Here is a 22,315-nt window from a genome sequence, read left to right as displayed (position 1 = left end):
TACAATTGAAATTTTGACAGAAATTTTACCAACGTTTACAACTGTGGTTGCAATTGCAAATTAAGAATTAAAAATATTGATTTGTCCTACAGTTTTTGAAGAACACCTTTTTCCTAAGCTGCAGTCTAATATTAGTCTAAAATTCACCTGCAAATAACCCAATGAATGTGGGGCTTTTTTTCACAGAACCATAGAATCACAGAATCACAAGGTTGGAAAGGACCTACAAGATCATCTAGTCTAGCCATCCTCCAGTTACCATTGCCACGACAAGCACTAAACCATATCTTGTAGCTCTTCATCCAGACACCTCTTGAACACTGCCAGGGATGGCGACTCCACCACCTCCCTGGGCAGCCATTCCAGTGCCTGACCACTTTGTGAGAGAAAACGTTCTTCCTTATGTCTAACCTAAATCTCCTCTGGTACAACTTGTGGCCATTTCCTCGGGTCCTGTTTGTTGCCTCGGAGAAGAGGCCAAACCCCTCCTCATCACAACCTCCCTTCAGGAAGTTGTAGGGTGCAATGAGGTCTCCTCTGAGCCTCTTTTTTTGCACCATCTCCAAGCTTCTATCAGCTTCTCATGTCTTTTCCATTGTACACCTACCTGGCCACTATGGCTTTTTATGCTTCTTTGGACATAGCACACATTGAATGTATAGCTTTGCAAAGAACCTCAGGCTAACACTGAATCTACAGGGTACACTGGAATATATTGACTCTATTTAGCATCGTACTAGAATCCTGTCAGTGTACTGTTGCATAAGTTTCTGTTGAGAAATAGTTAATGTGCTTGTACTCCCTTTAGAGCAGTTGGCCTCCAGGATTCAGCTTGGTTGCTGTGCTGTGCTTCATTACTCACTTTGACTTGTGCATTTTTCATACAAACATTCTGTTTTCCAGTGAACCATAAAAAAGGGTTTGCACAAATCACTCTTCCTAAGGAGCTCCTGTATCTATAAATCACATTTGCTAGTTATCCATGGTATCGAGAGAGTAGATTTACCTAAGAAACTACAGTACAAGCAAAATGCTTGTTAAGTGTAGCAGAATAATAGAGCAGGAATGAAAATCTGACAATTTCCAAAGCATACATTTGTGTCCCATAACAGCTGTTACTGCTTTTATTTCCACTTCAGGTAGGCTGCTTTTGTCTAGCATTTATTCTTATTTTAAAATGATGTTTATTTGAAGTGTGTATTTCTTGGCAACTGTCTTCAATAAGCATGTATTTTTCACAAATACATTACTTTTTTCTCTTGTCAAGGTTTTTTATATCCTTCCTCCTCCACTGTATTATAGGCAAAAAAGAACAAGCTTAAGACTATTTATCCTGTAGGTTTCAAAACATCACTTTGGCCATATTGAATTCATTCTCCATTTATGGAAGAGTGATTTCCAATGAAGACACTCTGATCTACCATCTGGTAAACACGAAGACTTTGTGGGATTGAACTCTGCTGGCCCCGATCACCATTAAAATGATAACATTTAACAACAGTTGTTATAATGTAGTGACCTGAAGTACCCTTATCCTCAGAACAAGGTGAAGAAAATATTTCATTTACAAATAGAGTTTTGAAAAATGTCACCTTTTTAATTACGTCCAAGTAGGTAATCAATGCCTCAAAGTTAATCTAAAAGAAAGAACACAACCAGATCTTTTACCTTGAGCTCCTACCTAATATAGGCTGTAGGACCTACTTAAATTGTCTCTGGAGAGAAGCACCACAATTTCTCTTCTTTATGCAGTGACCCCATAAAGGGGACAAAAGCCATTGTGGGTCTTGCCTTTTCCCCCCTTATTATACAACCTGAACACGTGCCTATCTCCTCCTGCATTTCATAAATTAAAGGAAGTCTGGCAGTTGAAGTATACTATATTGTTTCTGAGCATTCAGTCTGTCTTGTTGATCTCTCCACAATATGCTACGTACATACTCAGCTATGTATCACATATATAAACTAATGTGGTTGAACATGACCTTACCACCAAGATCCGGCTATCCCTCTTATGCTTCCAAAAATATCTACTTTTGCCCTTTATTATTTTTGACAATTTGAAACTTTTTTTTTTTTTTTTTTTTTTTAGTTAATCTCCTTTATTTTCCTTCCACCCTTTTGCGTTTCCTAAAATTTTCATCCAGTCATACTCATTTTTCATTTCTAATTAATATTAACATTTTTATGCCCAGTGTCAACTTGTCTGAATTCAACATAAAAACATCAGCGTTTGTTCTCTCCTTCCAGGTAAAATGAAGAACACTATCCCACAGGATATTTCCCATGTAAGTGCATTTTGTCAGCAAGCCATAGCTTACCTTATCCCCCTAGGAAGATAAATTTAGGAGGCCTCCTTTGTCTATCACTACGAGGATATTTTCCATACTCTCAATCATCCTCAAGGTCTATCTTAATCTCACTTCATATACCAGTATTGTTTTCAAGTAATAAAAGTTGATTAGGATATTCCAAACATTTTAAACACTGGGTCCCAGACTCTGTTCTACTCCACATCCCAGAAGTTATTCCATAGTCCTCAAGTATAGAATCACAGAATCGCAGAGTCACAGAATGGCTTGGGTTGAGAAGGAACTCAAGGAGCACCTAGTTCCAATCCCCTGCTTTGGGTACGATTGCCAATCTCTAAACTGGACAGAAGATCAGGATGCCCAGGAGCCCATCCAGTGTGGCCTTGAGTGCCTCAAGGGATGGGGCATCCACAGCTTCTCTGAGCAGCAGTGTCAGTTCTTCACCACCCTCTCAATGAAAAATGTCCCCCAAACATCTAATCTAAATTTCCCTTCTACAACAGTGGTCTGAAAATTTGTGTTCAACTTCTGACAGACCAAGGAGGCCCAGGACATTCTGCAGATTCATTGCAATGAATCCAACCAGTGACGGTTGATTTCATACACAGGCTGTGCTCCCTTTCTTGATGTATGACTTTAGAATTGGCCTTTTTAAGAACACTCGTGTTTCACCTAACGCAGCCTGACACTCTTTTCTCTCTGACCTACACAGACAGCAGGATGACTCACATCGTCCCATTTGCCCTTTTTAAGGACTGCCACAGCATTAGCTCTCTTTCAATTCTCTGAAATTTCTTCAGCACTCAAAGGCATTCTGAAAACTCAGCATGACAGATGTAGACACTGATCAACCAGCTCCTCTAGAAATCAGATTAAAAAATCAAGGCCCTCGCTCCATCTCATAATTAAAGATAGTTTTGAGCTTTATTCGTATAGAATTGCATTAGACTCTAAGTCCTCGCTACATTTCGATTTATCTGATTTCTTTCCACCCATTTAAACTAGCAATGAAGTTTCAGGAAGATCGTGGTTTTCCTCAGCCCTTTTTGACAGATATTTATCTGCTGCTGGGAGAGATGAGTAATGACATTGCTGGGGGTGAAAAATCAGGGAAGACATTGATTTTTAATGGCTTTTGTTACTTCAAAATTTATAGCTTTAAGCTGTTAAAATTCCTTTCCACTGTAGGTCTATACATGCACACACATCCTTATGACTCAACTCATTTCTCCCTCAGCCACATTATAATGAATACACCTAGGAATGTCATATGCCATATCTAAACTTTCTCTCATAAATGCACTTTTCACACTGCTTGAATTACAACAGATCTCTAGATTTCCTATGAGAGACCTTAATATGACATCTCCAAGCATGGTTTTTAAAATGTTAGTTCCATAGATAAAACATTTCTATTTATTTAAAAATCAAAATACATTTTCAGTGTTCAGTGTTTTGATATTCTTTTCTTACATGCTTACTCACAAAACACATACAAATACCTCACAGAGCAATGCAGCTCTATTTCTGCCTTGGAAATACAATAAAGGTATCTAATTGTCAAGTATTTAAATTTACTTCAGAACTGCATTTGCCAATATTTTGTATAAGCTATCTTATATAACATTTCTCATTTCTAAATGAGCACTGAATATTGATGTAGATAGTGCATACATTTCAGCATTTTAAAACATTCAACTGACATTTTGAAGGGGTAGAATTCCAATCTTATTTCACATTTCTCTTTAACTTCTGTAAATTTTGCACTGAGATCATTAATATCAATGTAATTTGGTACTTCTCACTGTACACTCTTCAAAGCATATGTCAATAAACAGGTTATTAGACTGCATCATAGTAGATGTTTGTTTTCTTGATGGTTTTGAAGCTGATCTGCTTTTCTGTGTTTCTTTTCCTCACCACGAGATGCAATAAAAACATTTGATACATTATCTTCATTATCACAGTTAAGATAAATGTTTGCATTTTGAAGCATTGTTTCCCATTGGTAAAAATGAGAGTGTCGAGTTCCATTTTAGCACATTTTTTCCCCCCATATAGTTCAATTCCCATTAATGGCAAGCTACAAACTAAACTTTTACAGTCTGTGTATGCTAATGGAGCCACACTTCTGCTTGCAGATGAAGTGTGAGAAGTGTACACTGTGCTCTGAGTGCAAACAGTTAAACTCTGCAAAATTAAAAACCACTCCTAAGAATAAATTATTCATCAATTTCAGTCAGAATTCATCTATCACATTAAGCTGCATAAGGTGACTTTCAAGCCATGCTTGAAACTCACCAGGCTAGGTCAAATTCTTAGGGTAGAGTGGCATCTTGCAATCTAAAACATGCATGAGCAGCATACAATTTCTTTTCAACTACTTTAGCATACTTGAAGTTACCTTCGTCATTTGACTTTTAGTTGCAATCTTAAATAGGGACAGAATTTAAGAGGAAATGTTTATAGCACATCTTTCTAAGAGCTTCCAAATGCTATACAGTGGGTTGTTGCTCCCGCAAAATTATTTTGCAAAAAGTATACCAGATCAAATTATGATCATCTTGTTGACAAAGAGCTTTACTTCTCTACACAAGAGTTAAAGAAAAGAGCTGGATGACTGTTATAAGATGAAGTGAAATGATCTCCTTGCTGCTTCAAATATAACTGCGTAAGAATAGAAAGTTATGGGAATGCTGCATACAAATAGGAAATTAGACATACTTATTGTGATATGGTATTACTATGGTATGATGCATAGCAATCATAGGAATTCAGTCTGGGTGAATCAATGAATTATTTCCTCCCTTTTTTCCACTCTTTTTTTTTCTCTCTCTGTCTTTGCAATGCCATACCCTAACAAAGTGTAATAGTGATTCCTCAAGGTTGACCGGCCCTAATTTATGTATTACAATTGATTCTAAATTAATAACAAAAACGAAAGGCAATTTTCTGCAATGAAAAATGTTTCTTTTTCTAAAGAGACAAATCCAGCACATCAAAGACGGCTTTTAAAAAGTCCTGCCTTGAAAATGATCATCTTTGCTGCAAGATGATTACTATCATCTCCAGAATGATTCATTTTCTAGCAGTAAATTGAAGTTCCTCTTTCTCATTTATTTAAATCTACATATTACTTGCTGATGCCAATTGCAAAAGTAAGTGATAACCGAGTTGAAACACTGTTTTGAAGGCCTTCAGTTTGTCAAATTTATTCCTGCAATACTTTTCCAGTGTTTCCTAAAAGGTTCCTACCTACATTTTCAGCAGTCACCATCTCAGACACGTCACTCCCTCATAGTGTACACATGCTCTCAAGTCAGTGTTCCAGCAGGTTTTATTCAGAAATGGTCAGCTTATTTTCAACTACATTGCATACACTCCCATCTTCAGCTCTGCTCATTAGTGACTGCAGCTGACTGATTTAGAATCACAGGATACCCTGAGTTGGGAGGGACTCACAAGGATCACTGAGATTAAATATCTTGGCTCCACACAGGACCAACCAAAACCAAATCCAATGTCTGGGAGCATTGCCCTGATGTTTTTTGAACTTAGGCAGCTTGGGGCCGTGCCCACTGCCCTGGGCAGATTGCTCCAAGCACACTGCCCTTTGGGGCAGAGTCTTTCCCTCACCTCCAGCTGCTCCTCACTTGATGCTGCTCCATGTTGAAGTACCACAGAATAGAACACTTTGGGTATGCTTGGGTGACACACATAGACTGTTTTCTAACAGAATTTTAAAGCCAATTAAGAAAAGCAGAACTGTGCAGAGTAAAATACTTGTTTGTTTGCACTTTCTGAAAATTGGGGTGTTGTCAAAGCTTCCAGAACACCCCTAAATCTGAGTTAAACTCTAAAACCAAGAAGGGATTTATTACTGAAAAATTATTTCTAGACAAAATCGTTGCCTACTGAAATCTGCAATGCTAACCATGGGAGAAAGGTCTACTTTCCTGCATCAGCCAAGGGGACTGGGACGGACAGCACCAACCAGACTGATTGCCCAGTTTCTCCTTCTTCATTAGACCAGCTTTATCTAACGCACACTTAACTATTCCTTTCAGAATTGGAAATATTCTGTAAGATTAACTCTGTAAAATTGAACTAATTCTGTCAACTAGCTCCTGTAAAAACAATAAAAAATGATCCTCTGTGCTGTCTGTACCTGCAGAAGGAGTTTCGCTCTGCTTATAGTAACCTTCTACCTCTAGCTGGGACACAATGCTTCTGGGATGACTTCTGCTCTCCTTAGACTGCCAGAGCAGACTGGGGTAGATGCACATCATCCAAACACTAAACAGGAGTAAAATAAAGCCAACCTTGGTCTTGATTTGCTAAAGATAATGCAGTAAATAAGCTGAAAGACCACATCCTTGAGAGCTACAAGAAAGTAAATGGAGTTTTCATGTAAAGCTGTAAATAATGATTAAAAATACCCAGCTGGATTATGTGTGGCATTCTGGTGAAAGCAAGCAAGTTAGGAAGTGAGAGAAAGGTAATAAAAGAATAATAGTACCTGAAAAATAAAATGTCAATATAATAATAATTTAACAGAAACAGCAGCAGACCGCTGCCTCAAGGCAGCTCTGACTTGCATGAAATCACTTTTCACATAATAGATAACTCAAGGTCTCTGTGATCTTGATAAAGTTAAAGGGATAACTTTCAAGTAGAGATAAGCATGAATAATTTTTTTCCCTGTACTCACACAGGTGGCTTCCGAACTTTTGAATAAATGCTGCTTACCTTACCAACTTCTCCTCTTTCTTAATATGGAATATACATTATTACCAATACCTGGCATTTTTTGTTTTCCACGGCTTTTTAAATACTTCTCTCTTTTTGACTATACTTTCTGCTGCTGTGTCAGTGGCTCTCTACTATGCATACTTTCTACTGACACGCTCTCTCTGAACAAATTCCCCATAATCTTTAAATGAGGGAGTTTAACTTTTTTTAGCTTATGATTCCATATATCGAGGAAAGAAATGTCCTATACTCCCATAGAAAGAAAGGCTCAATAGGTTGAGTGACACATTACATAAGAAAAAAATCTTCAAACAATCTCAAATTTTATTTTTCTGTTTGAGCACAAAGCTCCAAATGGTACTGAAAATGCCAAAATACCACAATAATGCTTTCATAACAAAATATTCAGTAATTTGAAACATTTTGCACAGCTGGAAAACTATCATAAATGTTCCTACCTTAATTCAAACTATAAATATCCCTCCCAGGTTTAAACTGGACTTGGAAACCTACTGAACCACATAGTGAGCCTCTCACCTAAAAAAATCCCCACAGACCACTATACCAATTACTAAAACCAGTGAATAGATGGATCTTAAAGAATAAATATATGAATTCATAAAAGCCTAATTCATAGTAATGCAATTTTTTTTTTTTTTTTGCCTTGGAATGCACAGACCATCAAATGTAATTCCAAACTCCATACTCTTTCTATCTGAAATATAAAGCTATTACACATGCATGGGAGGGGATATCCTTCACTGAGATAATGCCCTCAGAGGAGTTTAAATGGCATGGCGCTTCAACACAGTGATAAATCCAAAGGAATATGCTAATTTCATTTAACATAGCTAGCATCCATGCAATATTTTTCAGACATTTAGATTTAAAAGCAAGATTCTAAGGAAGAAAGATGAAAATATGAAGTAATTTTTAGGCACCTGAAGGGAGGTAAATGCATAGCATCATTTCAGCCTTTTTTCCTAATCACAGCATGGCCATAAACCGTAGCAGTTGAAATACTTTCCCAACTCTCTTACAGCCTTCTCCCCTCCTTCATCTTCCCTTTTAGGTCTCATAAGTTATTTTTTCTGTTGAATACTGGGGATGAGAAGTGCTCCCACTCTCCAGCTGGGAGAGGGTGCACTCTTAACACAGATGTAGCAGTGAAGAAATATAGGGCAAATCTTCCCTGTAAACAGAGGATGAATGGAAAGCCACTTTTTTTTTTTTTTTTTTTTTAATAACTTCCTTTGGACAACTCAAATTCTTCTGGCAGTGCATATCTGAAGCAATTCAGATCATCCATATCTGAAGAGGATAGGTTATTTCTCCTAGCCCTGTCAATGCCTCTGGGAAAACTGGGACAGTTCACCTATTCCATTTCATCACACTCCCAACCTGTAGCAATGTAATCATATGTTAACAGCACTAACTGTACACAAATGTTGTTCAGCTAAGAGGAATATAAAACTAAAGGCTGCTATTTCACTTCTCTACCCAATAGTCATCACTAAGACAAGAAAGGGGAAAATAGTTTCAAAATAAATGAATGAATAATTAGATTGGATATAAGGAAAAAGGTTTTTTCGAGTAAGAGTGTTGGGTCTCTTCCAACCCAAATGATTCTTTGATTTGATTCTAAGATTCTAACAAGGTGGGGTTATTTAGTTTCCAGATACTGACTGTGCAGAATGACTGCTAACACCAGCAGGCAGCAATTGCTGTTCCTCAAAATTCACAGCCTTCTCTGTCCCTTCTTTTCTGCTTTCCTATGCAGACCCCTTGTGCCTCAGGTCCCTTTATATATGACATCCACTGCTACAGCCCAGGAATAATTTTGGCATAATTACTTCCTGGTAGAATAAGAACAAAGAACAAAGTTTTCCAGTGATTAGTTTTATTTTAAGTGCCAAATTAGGGCTGCTTTGAGCTGTCAGAAAGTAACACACTGTCACTGAGTAATGTTACAAAAGAATTAGGCTGTTCCAAGGAATTTTAATTTAGGTCATTGAACTAAAGCAACCAAATTCTGCAGCTGCCTTGGAAAATGTTGACCTGGTACTTCTGTGTCACACTGGTGGTACTGTACACCAAGTTCCTTTAGCTCCTTTCATCAGCTTGCTCCTGTACAACCTCAGGTCAAATGAAATCTAATATGGTGCAAGAGACAAAAAGAGAACACAGACCTTGCTTAAACCATTGCATCCTACAGCCAGGGAGCTTGTGCTTTCCAATGCTGACAGGTGTCTGAGGGTGAACAACAGCCACTGGCACAACAATCAATCATGTAACTGTAGAATCATTAAAGTTGGTAAAGACCTCTACAACCAATTTGTTCAACTGTCAGTCCATCCCCACCATGCCCACTAACCATGTCCCTCAGAGCCACATCTCCACAGTTCCTGAATTCCTGCAGGAATGCTGACTCCACCACCTCTATGGGCAGCCTGTTCATAATCTTTTGTTTCTCAGACCTAAGATGTAATTGGAATTAGAAAACATAAGAGAATTTCCCACACAGCATGTGCACTAAACATTTATTTTCAAGCATCTTTCTGAAATTTTTTTTTTTTTTTTCATTTTATGGAACATTTTGTTTTAGAGAGGAGGAAACTATTTCTGTGTTTGCTGATACAGCTTCATAGCAAAAATTTCTGAGAGATAATTTGATTGCATTAAATACTCTTAGATCACTGCTCTACTATAACTCTGATATAAACTGGACAATAAGAAAAAAATTACTTTTGAATTACAATTTATTTTATTCTCAGTGCTGCAAAAAATAACTAACATTTATTCTGAGCAAGGAAAGAAGAAGGTGTTAGCAAAGAAAAAAATGTAATTAGGGCACTCAGTCAGAAAGCTCTGAACATGTTAAGAAAACATCTACAGTTCTGCAGAAATAAGGATTAAGAGAGCAATGCTTTTTGAAAGAGCTCTGCAGGCACCTGAGGGACACACATTTTGAAAGATTTACTTTCTCCTGTTGGAAGTTGTCAGACCATTCCACTGAGGCTGCTGAGGGTTGAATATTGATTCATGCTCTCTAAGATCTCAAATCAAATGCTTATTTGATATACACTTTTAAACTTCGCAAACATCTTTTCCTAGGGACCATTTCTTGACACTTCCTTCCACTCTGTTGTTTTTGAACTAAATAAAGGAGGCCTTTCCTGGTACTACATTGTCTTATAATCTCCTTCTTGAGAGGTCAAAACATGATGCTGCATGTACAATCAATATCTAAAAACTTAAAAAGAAGAAGAAAGCAGATACACTACTGAGTAATAGTGAAAACTTGATTTCCTAAACATATAAATAGTGATCTCAGTCAAAACAAGACAAAGAGATATAAAAATAAGACATTGCGTCAAATTAAATCCTTGCATCATTTAAGACAATCCAGTTCTCACTTCCCTTTAGCATTAAGTGAAAGGTACCTCTTTATGCTTTGCCAGTTATATTTTTACAAAGGAAATGACTGATGAAAACAGCACAGTTAATAGCACAGTATGAATTTTGTGTTAGGGTAAGAAGGGGCCAATCAAATAAAAAAACTAGGTCTGAAACAGATTTTCAAAACAGTCTACCCCACAACAGCTTATATATTCTTATTTGTATGTAGATAAAGAATAAAAATAAAGGCTGAAACATCAAATAATTATGTGAAAATAGCTTTAGTAATCACAAATGCTTACTTTTTCCTTTAGCATCTAAAGATAGATGATCAAAAAGTATTGAGATCTGAACTCAGACATTGATCTTGACATGAAACCCACATAAATCTACAAGCAACCTACTGTCTTTCTTACTCTTACTAGAGTAGAATGGAATGGAATGGTTCAGATGGAAGCGATCTACAATTATATCTAGTCCAACTGCCTGACTTGTTCAGGGTTAACCAAAAGTTAAAATGCATTATTAACGGCATTATCCAAATGCCTCTTGAATGCTGATAGGCTTGGGGCATCAACCACCTCACTAGAAAGCCTCCAGTGTCTGACAACCCTAAATGTTTCCTAATGCTCAATGTGAACCTCGGCTTGTACAGCTCTGTGCCATTCCCTTGTGCTTTGTCATCAGAGCAGAGGCCAGCATCTCCCCCTGTTTTCCCTCCTCAGGAAATTGTAGGGAGCACTGAGGTGATCTCTTATGATCTCTTAGCTTCCTCATCTCCAGACTCAAGTGTCCCAGGTGTTCTCAACCTCTCCTCTCACCCTCCCACTCCTGCTCTTTTACCAGTTTTATTGACCCCCAATGGATTCTCTTAAGTACTGGGTGCTTTTATGATGTGGAGCCAAGAACTGCATTCAGTATTCAAGGTGAGGCCACATCACTGCCAAATACAGTGGAAGAATCACTTCTTCACTCTTCTTTGAGCTAGCTATCGATATTGGCTGATATTCTATTAACTTCTAAGAAAACCCTCTTTTCAGCCTGTGCCTCAGAGCACAGAGCTCTATCCAGGAGTCAATCAATTAAAACTGTCCTCTTGCTCAGAGAAGTTAGCTGGCTTGTCACAGATTCTATTCAGTTATCCCTTATCCTGACACTGATTTATTTACAAGTGCAAATCAGTCTCTTGATTGACCTGGATACATTTTTCAAGCCCCAAAATAACGAAAACTAACATCACCACATGAATACAAGTCATTTTATGTAGAATTTCCTTTTTACAGTGTCTTTAATATTCAGTACAAAGTAATGTCTTATTGCAAGGTATCTTTTCTAAATGTGCACTTGGGCATTGTAACCCACTACAAACTACCAAGTCTTCATCTACACCTGGATCTGCATTTTATGCCCGCAAGTTGGCAGAGAAACTCACACATTCTCTGAAGTAACTGAAGGAAATAAAATCTTTTTTTTTTTTTTTTTTTCTTAAAGAAAATTTGTTAGAATTCTTTTAACTGTGTATTTGTTTTACCTAAGTAGACCTCTGTGAGAGCTCTAAATGAACTCATATTTTAAAATGACCCTCATGGGTTCAGGGATCAGTGAGAATACCTGACGGCTGGTTGATACAGCAGAAGAGTAAAAGGATAAAAGCACACCAGTGATGGGCTGGCAGAGGTACAGTTACAGTTACAGCTTCTGCAACTCCTGGGACAGCACTGACCACAACTGTAGGTTCAATCTGCCCCAGCTTCATCCTCTTTTTGAGCTCTCAATAAAGCCTTTCAAGCTCAAAACCCCAAGTCTTTTAAACTATAAACTAGGACACAACATTTTAAATAGAAACAACTGAACAACAAGATATCAAAGAGAGCAAAAATAAAACAAGCTTTCTACAAAGACACACTGCTTTCATGAAGTAATCCCTTGGTAACCCAGCTGGATCTCAGGCAGCTTGATGATGCCCGGCAAGGTTGCAATGACTTCTTCCCTGGCCCCTAAGTAATTTTTGAGTATTTCTCAGACCCGTCTGCTCCTCCCCAGCTCCATATGGGACACATTCTGCCAACATGAACACAATTGTTCTATGTTACTCCAAGAGATGGAGCCATCCTGGAGAGAGAATCACATCTAAGCCACTAACTCTTTTCAGGAATACATCCCACAGATTCCTATGATATGTGGATATCACTGGCCTGCCTTACAAAAGTCACAACACATCATAAATCAATTTATCTTTAACATTGCAAAATCCTTTCAATTATGTTGATTATTTCAAAATGTGGATAAAAGTGAAGAAAGTGTCTGATGACTTTTGGGATGCAGAGTTCTTTAACTCAGATAACTGGACTAAAACAGAAGGTTTATTACCAACTTTTTTATTACAGGCAAACTACATTTTTATTTCTCAACAGCAGCAACTTTAATACATTTTGCAGCTTTGCTATTAAATACAGAGAGGTGATTTTCCTCTAATTTATAAAAGAATTTTTCTGGAAGAAAATGGGTAATCAACATGGAGAATGCCTTTCTTTTGAAAGCGCTGTTCGTCTAACATAAATGACAGCTACTTAAAGGCAATCACTTGTGTTTTATACCTCATACAAAAAGCAGCAGACACAGTACCCTGCCTTTGAGACAAAACACTGATACATGTAACAGAACATTTCGAGCAGGAATAATAAGAAAGCACAGATTCAGCTGTGTCCAGAAAACAACTGAAATGTCCTCCATTAAAATCTGCAGTTTTCTTTTCTATTGTTTATCAGTATTTAACTGATATATGAGATCATACGATGAATAACAAATTACCTGCATAAGAAAGGTACGGCAGGGGCAAATCACATTGGTTTGTCAGTATTTACAGTGATAACTAACATATTTATTAAAAATAAAGCAGTTTTCAAAGTATCACCCAGGAGGCATGTGTTCTGCTCAGTGACCTTTGGAAACTCTAGCCCAATGAATAACTAGTGATGCATGAATGACTTCAGAGACAGTAGATAAAAAGTGCCCATAACCTTATACGTTATCTGAGGATGGCTGTAGCAAAGAGATATATTGCTCTTTTGTAATTTGCCTGAGTGAGCAAATCAATGAGAATATAATCCTCAATCCCTATAAATCGAATAGTTATGAAATTCATTATCTTGGACAATTAAAAATATAACATGCAGAAAAAGTGCAATGATTTGCATAATCCAAGTGTCTAATTTAATGGTAGTTTGCTACCTTAGAGGCATTTGCTCATATGGCAGCAGTCACATCTTGATAACTGACCTTGTATTCAAACATTTTACACAGAAGGAATCCTGTGTTTGCTTCAAGATTATAAATCTTCCTATTACCAGCATGTTGGTAGAATATCGAAGGCATTCGGCAATGACAGTTTTGCATCCATTAGCAATCCCTGTAAGTACTATGATACATGACAAAGCTTAGACTGTCTTGCTCACACAATATGCTGCCCATCTGGTCCTGGTTTTGTGACAAAGAAAGTTCATAGTGTAAAGGAAACAGTCATGTAACAAAAGACAAGGAAAAAACACCAAATCTAGGAAGATATGATGCAATGAAACATTTAAATGTATTTATTTTGTGCTACATTTAAAAAACGCTATGAACAAAGCCTTTGCTGTGTGCTCTGTTTATACCTCACACAATTCAGGCTTGCATAAAGATATTCTTTATGTGCAGACATGGTCTACAGATTTTATGTAGCAATTGTAACTTTAAAAACACTTTTGCAATTTTTATCTTAGAAAGTAAGACGTCGTGTCTTCTATTAGCATGAAAGGAAATTGAGGAGATTAAAAGAGAGAGGCTTCTACAATTCCAGGTCACAAACTAAAAGGGAGTTTCCACACCACATAGTCTCTTCCCAATGATCTAAAACCTAACTGAGAATCCAGAAGAGCATTCAGGATACTGCTCTGCAAGTAGCTACACCTGAAATATCTTAAAAACATGAGAGGCTTATCCTGTTGTATCATTCACATTTTCATACTTTAGACTTGAACATCTTTATTCAAAATGTAAATGATTGTATTCTTAAACACTTGATTTAATTAACAACTGTTATTTTTATTATAGATTACTTTTTTCTTGTAAGAGAAGAATAAGTTACGCTTACCCTTTCCAATGTAATCTCTTCAAACTCATATTCAATTTCTGTTCCGTTGACCTAAAGAAAATAAAATCAGAAAATTGCTTAAATACACAAAGAAGTTAGTTAATTTGGGAGGGATACTGTACAGATATTCCAGCACAATCAGTATACTGAAGCATACTTTTGAACATAGAGGTTAAAGTATCTAAATTATATACTACTTGGCTCCCCTCTGCTTTGAATGGCAGTGTAATCAAGCCTAAAAACTTGAAAACAGTACAAGTTACTATGTAAAACACTATGATAGTGGATAACTAAGGCATTTACATAATATGAGAAATATCTGATACAGTATATTTGTGGACTTTGTGCAAATGATTAAATATTTTCTGAGGTAATAGTTCTATGCAAAAAACAGAAGACTTCTTAAAATTTTTCTCACAAATTGAAGAAAGATTAATTATTCATTGCCCTCTGATCTCCAATTTACTTTGCAATACAAAATCAGAGAGGAAATTCATAGCACTTATGTAAAAATCACTAACTGATACACATGCTGAAATACATCTTGTTTACTATATTAACCCAGGGCAAGAACATGACAGAGTACCTTTGCACCAGACAGTTGAAGAGCAAAAAGACAAAGAATGTTAATGCAATTCTTATGCTGTGTTTCAGTGTCAAAATAAATTAAACTCCAAAACTTGGAGCACCAAAATGGATTGTGATGGACAAGAAATCTATCAGCTGAAGACATGACACTGATCTAAGCAGTACTCTGAAATCTTGTTCCCATCTGACACGGATTTTTCCTGTCCCTCTAGGCAACACACTTAACATGCCTTTCCTAGTTTCCTAATCTCTTAAATGGGCAGAATGCTGCATTTGAGAAAGCTACAAAGTTGGCTACATTATAAGTAAAGTGCATGGTACTGGAAGGACTTCTGTGCTTAAGATCTCAAAGGAATTTCAAAGTTAGCTACAGCTATTTTTTGATTTTGCAAGAAAATACTCATGAGCTGAAAAGTACAAGATACTGTTCACTAATCATACTGTTTTATAGCTTTAATGATGATAGGATATTTCCTGGAAAATAGTTCTGCTCTATTGTTTTACTTAATTTTTGCTTAGTGGGAAAAAAAAAAATAGGAACAAAAATTAGATGAAATTTTAGGATTGTCCCTTGAAGGAACAATTTTGTTATTTTTCAGAACAAGAATATTCAGCACTCCTCCCCACTCCTAACTGCTAATAATTTTATATCAACTTTCTAGAGGCAATCAACAAAAAATACTAAATACAATTCATTCTTCATCTAGTCATAACTTTTCAAATGTAATCAGGTATTTTTGCTGTGAGTATTACAACTATGTACATGTAGCTTCCAAACAAAAGCTTCCTATAAAAACCAGCAAAACTATTTAATTTATCTGTAGTTCAAGAATTGATAACTATGGAATCAGTAATAGAAATACAATCCTCAGAATTTGTGTTCAAAAAGAAACAAGGAGAAAGGCCCAAACAAAAAATCCATGCTTAGTGATGAAACACAAACTTGGCATCAATGAATAAAGTAGAAAACATTTGTATTTTTTAAATGATTACAATCTGCTAATCACGTTACATAAAAAACAGAGATGAGCCAACATTTTCCTACAGGATATTTTCCTGATTTATGTGATAAATTTACTGCTTTCTTCATAGAGTCTTTTATTGATATAGGAAACTAACTAGGTATGAACAGCTATCCCAATTTTTGTCCTTTCTTGTCTGATGATAATGAAATCAAAGCTATCTACATGTCTCTGTTTTCACGAACTTCTCTTTTATCTTAGGCTGGTGGATAGCTCTGATCTATGTCTTCAATTCCTCAGTCTTATTCTATAAAGCTGTCTTTGCTTCACTGCTTATAATCATTCTTCCTTTGCATTAAAAACTCATTAGTGCAGCAAAATGGGAAAAAGAGGGACATGAGAAGTGAGCAACCTCTGTGTAAAGATGAAAGGAGAAAACACAAGCTGAATACTCAACAGGCATTTGCACACAAACAATATCTCGATTACGATCATATAAGGATTTCCTTTTATCATCCAAAGTCCCAATTTTAAAAAGGTTCAGCTCAAATCTCCATGAATCACAGCAGAGATCTTTTACCATGTTCCATAGCAGCAGGAATGATATGGATTAAAAGACTGATCTTGATCCAACTCCTTTTGTTATTGAAGCTTATATGTAGTTCACTGTCCTTACTTGCTGGTTGCTCGGAAGACCAACACAGTTATTTCATAAAAGTTCAAATAAGACACTGCAAGCACACAATGCAGGTGAAATGATCATACATGCAATGCCATTTGTTAGTAGTATCACTTTATTTCATATTTAGACTCTCTGGCTGCACCCACACTGCTAAATTAGAGTGAGTTTTCAGCCAAGCCTCAGTGCTTAAGGCTGTTTCTGTCTGGAGCCTGTTGGAAACAGATAGCCCAGGAGCAAGACAACAGTTATGCAGGAGAATCATGGCTCCATTGCTGAAACTGGCTTGTTGGTACTCTTATTTAGCAGCATACAGGCATACCCTCTCCTTTTGTCTATTAAAACTTGACAGCTCTGGCCTGAAAAGGCTCCTGAAAATGCTGCCTAGACCATCAATTTCCATTTCTTTCAACTAGTGGAAACCTGTTCCTGGGGGTGTTCAAGAAACATTTAGATGTTGCACCAAGGGACATGGTTTAGTGGGAAATGTTGGTAGTAGGTGGACAGTTGGACTAGGTGATCTTAGAGGTCGTTTCTAACCTTAACAATTCTCTGATTGTTTGTGGTCATCTCTTCTTTTCCTCTACAGCCAAAGAAACCACAAGTATTTGCAAGCTGCTTTGTAATTATTATTTCCCCTTCTTTCAGAACGTCAAGGTTGACAATAGATATCCTTGATCTTGACTGAATTTTGCTATCTATAATGCTGAAATATGAAGTAGTCATCTGGCTCTCTTTATACTCATTGGAGAGGAACAGATACTTCTAGCTCTTAAGTCATTTCATCCTACATTACATGTCTCAGATAGGTTATTTGAACTGTGACCCTGAAGTTTCTTTTCACTGAGTGCAGAGTCTAAAACTGAAGCATGAAGTTTGGTGAGCTCTTGCCTTACATAAATTTTCCTTGAAATTCTCCTAACTCTAGATTGATAAAAAGTCCTACATAACAGATACAATATTTCTTCTACAATTATTACATTCGTGTAAGACCTGAAGTCTGGTTTAGGAGATTTTCCAGTTACTGTTAGAGGTTTATCTGCACATGTAATTGGAAGCATATATAGAGCTTGATATCCTGCACCTTCCCCCATAAGTCAAAAAAGTCAGGATGTCATCTTGGAACATGACTTCCCTCCCGACTTCCCTCTCTGATTTGGCAAGCTGGGGATCTCTCTACAGAAAATCAGTGCTCAACAGCACCTGTGACAGTAAGATGCTCAAAGGAGGGCAACAACTTGTCTCAGAGGACTGGCAGAAACTGATAAGGAGAGCACAAGTTGAATGCATGGGAGGATGCAATCAATCACACTTCTGAAAGGCACAGAATCTGGAGTCAAAATATCTCATGCAGGAACACCCAAAAGATGCTGTTGGCCCAGACAAAATAGACAACATGAATGAAACCTTTAGGTAACTTTTGAGGGCTTTTAATGTCCTATTTTTCAGCAACAGCATCACCAACACATGCTTCTAATGAGAGAAGTATTATCAGCCTCCTGTCCTTAAATACATTCAGGATCTTGAGTGTGATGAGTTTTCAGCCACTTTAGAACAAGTGACCATTACTAAGTCAATTCCAATGTTCAAAATAACTGCTTGCAAAAGCAAGGCAACAGTTGCTTTACATTTACAGCTGCACTGTTACGTTTGAGGATTCTTCCCAGCTTTTGGTATGAACATTTATTTAAGAGATGTAATGTGTAGTAACTATCCAGCTACCAGCATGCAAAAGACTTTTCCTGGTGAAACTCTAATCAATTCTAGAGACCACAGCAAATTATATATCTTCCTAAGATATACAGATGACAGTTTATGATGAGAAATAATGAACAGGTAAAAAAGATGCTCCCAACAAACAATTTTTTCAGAAAAAGTGAAATAAAGCCCTGCATACAGAACACCAAACTAAGTTTCTTGCCAACCTGGATTTGTTTGTTCTTAAGTAATTTTACTCTGACTTTCCAGGAAGTTCATCTCATGTAATGAAGTTTAAGAATGTCAAGCAGAGGAAGGGGTCCCTTATGAAAATCAACTCTGTAACTTTAAAACAAATTCCCAAATCCATGAGAATCTATACTGTTTATCATTTTCACATACTCTTTTGTTTTTAAGACTGTTGCATGTATTATTTTTTCCTGATTCTTTATTTATGTCTCTGCAATTACTTGATGACAGTGTCACTGAAATGCAAGAATAAAATTCATCAATCCTAATGACAGGTTAGAAAGCCGACAGTACTTTACTGCAGCACTGGGTGCATGCACTGAATTAATATGGAGTTCTGGTGAGGGGTCTGGTGGTCATCAGGTGGTGTTATCCAGGCAAAAGTCATTCATTACATAAGCCAGATCTTTTCAAGAAGAGATTGCATTAAATAAAAATTACAATATCTGTAGACTAGTATTACAAACAAAACCCATTTTAATTATATTACGTTGGACATTGTTTTTTAGCTGTCTTCAGGAAAAAAAGACTGCTGCTTCCACTTTTATTATCATATTCATAGGAAGATAACTACTCTGCTACTGATTTTCACTCACCATATAATTTTGATTCTTTTGCTTGAACAGTTTCATCAGCCAACCCTCCATACAGAATGCACATTGCCAATATCTGATTTGCAAGTATCCTAGGACACATCTGTCCTTTAAAAAGTTCCACTTCGTGGCACAATTAAGATTCTATGTTTTACATTTAGGAAACACCCAGGCTATTTTGGTATTTTAACACGTACAAGATTTAAACAGCCCTGCATTATTTCTTTTATATCAGCAAGATGAAAGAGTAATCTTTATTTAGTTCTTGGTCATCTCCAGATGTAAGTTATTTCTTCAGTAGTTGACAAAGCTCCTTCACTGTTCTCAAGAAACCTGCTGTTCTTTTGATATTGTTCTCCAAGTGCATTTAATTTTCTTTCTCACTTCATATAAACATACTGGAAAGAGTATCCTCTGTTCCATGATTTCAAATATGATTATTTCATCTTTTTGATCTGTCCTAAAAAGACTGCCAGAATTCTTTTCATGCCACTTTCATTTATCTGAGTGAGTGCATTTTATGTGCTTTTTATAAAAGATAGCCTACATCTATTTTTAATCACAGTGCATAATAAGCCCACTTCCTTCTTTTCCGCCTTATTTCTTCCAGGAAATAGGGCAATATGTTAAGCTCATTGAACAGAAATGTAACAAAACATAAAACTTTTTTATCATCACACAACTATTCTGGCGTGAAGAATCATGAATGAAAGACTTCATGGTTTTGTAATAATTTAATCAGGAAAAGATCATACAGTATATGTGCAATAAATATATGGCTTCTTCCACAGGTTTGTAGGCATATCTACAGAGCACGTGGCCACCACTCATTCAACTTTTAGGGAAGACACCACCCTCAGCCTTTAGGGAAGATAGCACTCTTAGAGCAGAGCTCCAAGAAGAAAAATCCAGCTTTTAGTCAACAATAGTAAAGATTCACATCACAGTCACAAATCTTGCTCTAAAGCTGATTTTTTTTTTTGCTTATTCTTTTCCTCTTCAGTGTCTCACACCCTTGTTCAGGTCTTAATTTTTATTTTACTTTCTTCTTTACTGTTTGTGTATCATACTCATTCTTTCCTAGTCCTTCTTCCTTCCTCACTGTTACCCTTGGTTTTCTTGTTTTAACTCTCTTGCAGAAAACAGCCATTCATTGATCAACCATTATCATTTTTCTCTATTTGATTCACAGAATCACAGAATCACAGAATTGTAGGGGTTGGAAGGGACCTCCAGAGATCATCGAGTCCAACCCCCCTGCCAAAGCAGATTCCCTACACCAGGTCGCACAGGTAGGCATCCAGGCAGGTCTTGAACATCTCCAGAGAAGGAGACTCCACCACCTCCCTGGGCAGCCTGTTCCAGTGCTCCGTCACCTCACTGTAAAGAAGCTCTTGCGCATGTTTGTGCGGAACTTCCTATGCTGCAGTTTCTGGCCGTTTCCCCTTGTCCTGTCTCCATTCACCACTGAAAAGAGTCCATCCTCGCCATTCTGCCCCCCACACCTTAGATACTTATAGACCTGGATCAGGTCCCCTCTCAGTCTTCTTTTCTCAAGGCTGAACAGACCCAGTTCACTCGGCCTTTCCTCATAGGGGAGATGCTCCAGGCCCTTCACCATCTTTGTGGCCCTCCGCTGGACTCTTTCCAAGAGATCCCTGTCTTTTTTGTACTGGGGAGCCCAGAACTGGACGCAGTACTCCAGATGAGGCCTCACCAGGGCAGAGTAGAGGGGGAGGATCACCTCCCTCGACCTGCTGGCCACGCTCTTTTTAATGCACCCCAGAATGCCATTGGCCCTCTTGGCCACAAGGGCACACTGCTGGCTCATGGCCAACCTGTTGTCCACCAGGACACCCAGGTCCCTCTCTGCAGAGCTCCCCTCCATCAGGTCATCCCCCAACTGTACCGGTGCATGGAATTATTCCTCCCCAGATGCAAGACTCTACACTTGCTTTTGTTAAACCTCATCCGTTTTTTTTCTGCCCAGCTCTCCAGCCTGTCCAGGTCTTGCTGAATGGCAGCACAGCCTTCAGGCGTGTCAGCCAATCCTCCCAACTTCGTATCATCAGCAAACTTGCTGAGGGTGGCCACTATCCCCTTATCAAGGTCATTGATGATGATGTTGAACAAGACCGGACCCAGCACAGACCCCTTGGGGACACCACTGGTTACAGGTCTCCAGCCAGACTCTGCACCGCCAACGACGATCCTCTGCACTCCGCCAGTCCACCAGTTCTCAGCTCACCTCACTGTCCACTCATCTATCCCAAAACCCTAATTTCATCTTACCTTTTGTTCAGAACAAAATTATGTTTTCTATACGTTCTGCACATGACCATCACCTAACACTTGCGCAGCTTCTCTTGCTTGCAAATTCTGCCTCCACTGCCATCTCTATATTTTTTACTTGTTTTTACTTTCTTACTACATCCAAATCTTTTTGTTCCTTCACAGGCAGATGCATACATGTATATGCATGAACATATTTTCTTCAACGAAAGCATCATTTATGATTAGCTTTCCTCCTTAACTTTTCCATCTATAATTTTAATACAGTCTTCCCTTTTAACTCTTAATCCTTGATTTACTGTGTTAATATGCTTCACCTGCTTATCCTTAATTTCAAAACGTGGCCCAAGCAAAGGACTCTCTTTCAGTTTTCCCTTTTTGTCTCGCAGTTCTCACTTCTCACAATCCTTTCCCCTGTTCAGCATCAATGTAGAGTTTTATAACCACATATACCTCAAAAGAGATGTGTCTATACATTTTTAAGTGCAAGCACTCAGCATACCCAGTGCTGACCCATCACAGAACTCCCAGTTTCATACATAATCCATGAAGCAGATTAAAGCAGAGGTCATAATTCCAAAAGGGGAATATAGTAGATGGAAGTGAAAAAATGCCTGTGTATTAATTCTGTTTAGGCTAGCTATTCCAAATTATTCCAA

The 22,315-nt window shown here is 37.6% G+C and overlaps 1 protein-coding gene across 5 annotated transcripts in view; it reads right to left on the bottom strand.

Annotated features, from left to right (window-relative positions):
• The window catches only part of DLG2 (discs large MAGUK scaffold protein 2), a gene marked incomplete at both ends in the record, with an annotated part of 740,481 nt that overhangs the window by 365,871 nt on the left and 352,295 nt on the right, over positions 1-22,315 (bottom strand). For all 5 annotated transcript variants that reach the window (XM_079537732.1, XM_079537733.1, XM_079537734.1 and 2 more), the window contains one exon: positions 14,596-14,646. In XM_079537732.1, coding sequence (XP_079393858.1) covers positions 14,596-14,646 — 51 coding nt within the window. The remainder of the gene's footprint in view (positions 1-14,595; positions 14,647-22,315) is intronic.

This window comes from Tetrao urogallus, assembly GCF_951394365.1.
Source record: "Tetrao urogallus genome assembly, chromosome: 1".
Taxonomy (NCBI): Eukaryota; Metazoa; Chordata; class Aves; order Galliformes; family Phasianidae; genus Tetrao; species Tetrao urogallus.
The sequence above is the reverse complement of the archived record's forward strand: the minus strand, read 5'-3'. Positions and strand labels throughout refer to the sequence as shown.